This window comes from Scomber japonicus, chromosome 18, assembly GCF_027409825.1.
Source record: "Scomber japonicus isolate fScoJap1 chromosome 18, fScoJap1.pri, whole genome shotgun sequence".
In the NCBI taxonomy this organism is placed as follows: domain Eukaryota; kingdom Metazoa; phylum Chordata; class Actinopteri; order Scombriformes; family Scombridae; genus Scomber; species Scomber japonicus.
Window position 1 is genome coordinate 30,250,703 of NC_070595.1, and position 3,977 is coordinate 30,254,679.

General features: G+C 41.1%; 1 protein-coding gene across 1 annotated transcript in view; it reads left to right on the top strand.

Moving 5' to 3' along the window:
* LOC128379390 (ecto-ADP-ribosyltransferase 5-like) overlaps window positions 1–879 on the top strand; it is a 1,558-nt gene extending 679 nt beyond the window's left edge. Inside the window, exon 2 of the mRNA XM_053339006.1 lies at window positions 184–879. Within this exon, the coding sequence (XP_053194981.1) occupies window positions 184–879 (696 nt within the window). The remainder of the gene's footprint in view (window positions 1–183) is intronic.
* The last annotated feature ends 3,098 nt before the right edge of the window (window positions 880–3,977 follow it).

Here is a 3,977-nt window from a genome sequence, read left to right on the forward strand (position 1 = left end):
TTACACTACTGTACAACAACATGTAGCTACAGTTTAGAGATACAGAAAACAGAGGCTGACACGTGCAGCAGCAGCATTTTCATCATTCAGACTTCAGCCTGGATTAACTGAACTTTATATGACTCATTTATATAAAGCTGTGTTGTGTAACATCACCTGTTCTTTTCTTTTTCTGCCCTCCAGACCAAAACATATCCACTGGGTATGGCTCCTGATGCTGTTGATGACATGTACCTCGGCTGCAAAGACGAAATGGAGAAGATAGTCAACGAGAAATTCTTAAAGTTAGAGTTAGAGGGAGATTTTAAAAAAGCCTGGGAAGATGAAGGTGTTGTAGATTGTTCAAAGCAAAAACCGGATAAAGGGGATGAGGCTCTCACTGAAAACCACATGCACGCTATCTGTGCTTATACATCTACACTTGTTTATAAACAATTCAATAAAGCATGCAAGACAGGTAAAGACTTCAAATTCTACACTTTACATTACTGGCTGACTACTGCCATTCAAATCCTGAATCCCAAACAAACCTGTCAAACTACTTATCGAAGAAACGGATCTGAGTCCACCGGCACAGTTGGCGACATCATTCGGTTCGGTATATTTGCCTCCAGCTCTTACAGCACAGAGCAGAAATCTTACGGTACTAAGACCTGCTTTGAAATTAAGACCTGTCACGGAGCCTACCTGAAGCACTATTCAATCCTTGGAACAAAGGAGCAAGAGGTGCTTATTCCCCCCTATGAAAAATTCCAGATAACCAAAATTATTGTAGGGAAGGGTGAATTTGATGCACTGCCTGACTGTGAGAAGGTCTTTGTATTGAAAAGTGCTGGAAAAGAGAGTTGGCAAACGATGTGCAACAAGGCAAAGTTATGAGAGAGCAGCGTTTTCTCCAACTGATGCAGAACATGTAATAAAATGAGTTTTGTTCTGTAAACTTCAGAAATCAATAAATAAATCTATAAATCATTAAACTGCTGTACTGAAGTCAATGACCAGCATCACAACACTATCTCTGACAGTGTGCAGGATTTACATTGATGTCTATGTGCAGACTACATCTGTATTTTCTTGGTTACGGTTGGTAGGCTTGGTTGTAGCTTTTACAAATCTTTAGGTTCATATGAAACTGTAAATATGCAGTAATAAATCAAAAAATAAAAATGAGTCACTAACCTCTGATGGTATCACAGCACACAGAGAGGATTTCAGCAGCCAACTCTCAAACACAAAGAAAATAAACTTCCATCTGAGGGTCTCACAGCTGTGAAAAATACACCGAAAACTCTGTAATCCACAAAACTCGACAACGTGATGAAATAAGAGGCTGACATCTGCAGCAGTCCGCGGGTCTGAACACGTTTCATTTGTGTCTTCATGCTGGAATATCTTCAGCTGACTGATCTGCACTGAGAGGAACCTGCCGAACACATTTACATATGCAAAGCAGGGGTGGATTGGCCATTGGGAGTATCGGGATTTCCCCCGGTGGACCGATCAATAATGGGCCGATGGCTGCCCGTTTTTATTTTTTATTTGTTTATTTTGTTTTTGCTGCTCCTTGCCATGGTAACTCTCCCGGCCCAGAGCAGAGACATGCACCTGACCACAGAGCTCCACTGCAGCCTGCAGACACATTAGAGGCCCATTGGCTTGTCTGTCTAAAGAATACCTGGCCCAGTGGAGTCCCACCCACACATGTTCTACTCCCCCCCACCTCGTCCAATCACCTTTAATGACAAGCAGTCATGATGAGAGAGAGTGAGAGAAACAACAGCACACGAAAAACAAAGCGAGAATTACAAAATGGAGAATGCGGGTAAAACACGAAAAGGCGGAGCTAAAAAAAGGAGAAAAGAAAAGAAAAGCTCTCGCGACCGACGCTGCTAAGAGCAATAAACTGTCAGAAGTGTTTGCTGCAGGGGCCAGCGAGGCCAGAGCTAGCAGCAGTGGTTCCTCTCACAGTCCCGCTGTCATGGTGGTGCAGCAGCAGGTTGAGGAAGACTCTCCACCATGTAGAAGTGGTGATACAGTCTTCAGCAGGTGTGAGCCTGCCAGCATGGTGTGGATAAAGTATTGGAAAACAACCATATTCATATACTATCCTGATTCATTGATTAGTTGCTTTTATTAACCACTTAACCACTATTTTCATCAAAGGTACAACTCACATGTTGCAATGTGATGTGGTTTGAGCATGTAGATCTGCTATTTTCACAATTTTTTAAAAATCATTTCTACCTATAATGACCCCCCCCCTCCAAAATCAGGTCACCAGAGTTAAAGTGTCAACATGCACCTTTCTTTGTGCCCACAGTCCAATGTGTTCATGAAGGACATTGATCTAACAACATAACACATATGTAGTCTATGATGCTTTACATATTTTTTTCAGTCAGTGTTTATGGTTTATTAAATAATAAGTAATAAACAGACCTAACAGCTTCCCCCTCGTTCACTCTCGCTTTCGAGTTTCCCTCCCCCCCGCCCTCTCTTCTGTTCTTCTCTCCTCTCTCACAGGTTCCTGGGGGTTCCTCACTGCCCGGGCGCAGCGGCGGATCCTTCATCTGACCTCCCCACACCGCATCAAGAATCGTTCCGCAACAAGAATACACAAATCATTCAAATTCTGTCAATAAATCTGTTAAAACGCATCTCGTTGGTGATGTGTTCCTTGCTCGTGAAACAGTTAAAACTAATTCAAGTCTCCATAATATAAGGGATATTGTTCAGTATACTACTGTTATTAAGGGCTTGTGTGTTTAAATGTACATCAACACGAGTTGGCACAGTATCTGAGCATGGATTGTAGTGGGCCGGTCTGGACCAAAAAGTCCAGGGCCCAATTTTTGTCCCAGTCCAGGCCAGATGCAAAGTATCTGAATGCTAAATTACTGAGCTGCTTTCATCAGTCCACTTCTTCACTATTGTTTTCGTTCTTTTAAGTGCGAATAATTTGCCATGAATTCTACAATTTAGACTCGGCTGACTGAGGAAACACTCGGCTCTGTTCACTGCAGAAGAGAATGATCCAAGTACAGATTAGATTTAGATTTCTTTGTTGTCACTGTACAGGCTGTCATACACGCTGCAGTAAATGTTCAACAGTCTCTGGAAAAAAAAAAGTTTTTGCTACAACAATCAGAAGCCACGTTTTTTCTTTCTTACTGTAGAAACGTGTCAGTCTTTACTTGTATGAAACTACAGAAAAATGTAAAATATTTTTGTCCTCCTACAGTAAAAGTACTGCAGTATTATAGTGATGTAGTATGAAGTATTACAGTAAAAGTACTGCAGTATTATGAGCTTGATCAGAGAGCTGGTGAAACATCGCTGAGCTGAGTGGATCTTGTGGGTAAGTGCTGCCCTCATGTGGCTGAAAACAGAAACTGCAGCTCAGTCTGCTCACAGTGCTGCGCTGTGAACCGGAAGCTGTATCGTGTTGTGAAAAAAAAAAAATCATTTACTTTGTCACATAACAGAACTTGTTGTTAATTTTCTTTTTTAGTCCTTTTTAAATTCTGAAATTAGTGAAATTCCTCTCTGAGCTGGTAAATGAGTCACATTACAGTGTTTTTAGTATCAAAGTCTTTTTGTTACTATACTTCCACCACAGAGAAACAGGAAACACTGAGAGGAGATCTGATGCTAAACAGACTGTAAATGTGTCAGATATCACTGATATGACTAACTCACACTGCTATAGTTACCATAGTTACTATAGTTACCATAGTTACTATAGTAACTCACACTGATGAAGCTCAATAGAAGCTGATCAGAGACTTTAAATCCTCCATCACTTTACACTGAAAGCACATTTGACGATGTGTTAATAGTCAGTATGAACAGGAGGAATGATTACAGAGAGGAAACCCTGACTGCTGCTTTAACACTGAAACACTGTGAAGATAGTTGATCCTTCTTTTTGGAGGATTAATGTTTGAAAAGAAATGAAAGGACGTTTGGAGAGTAAA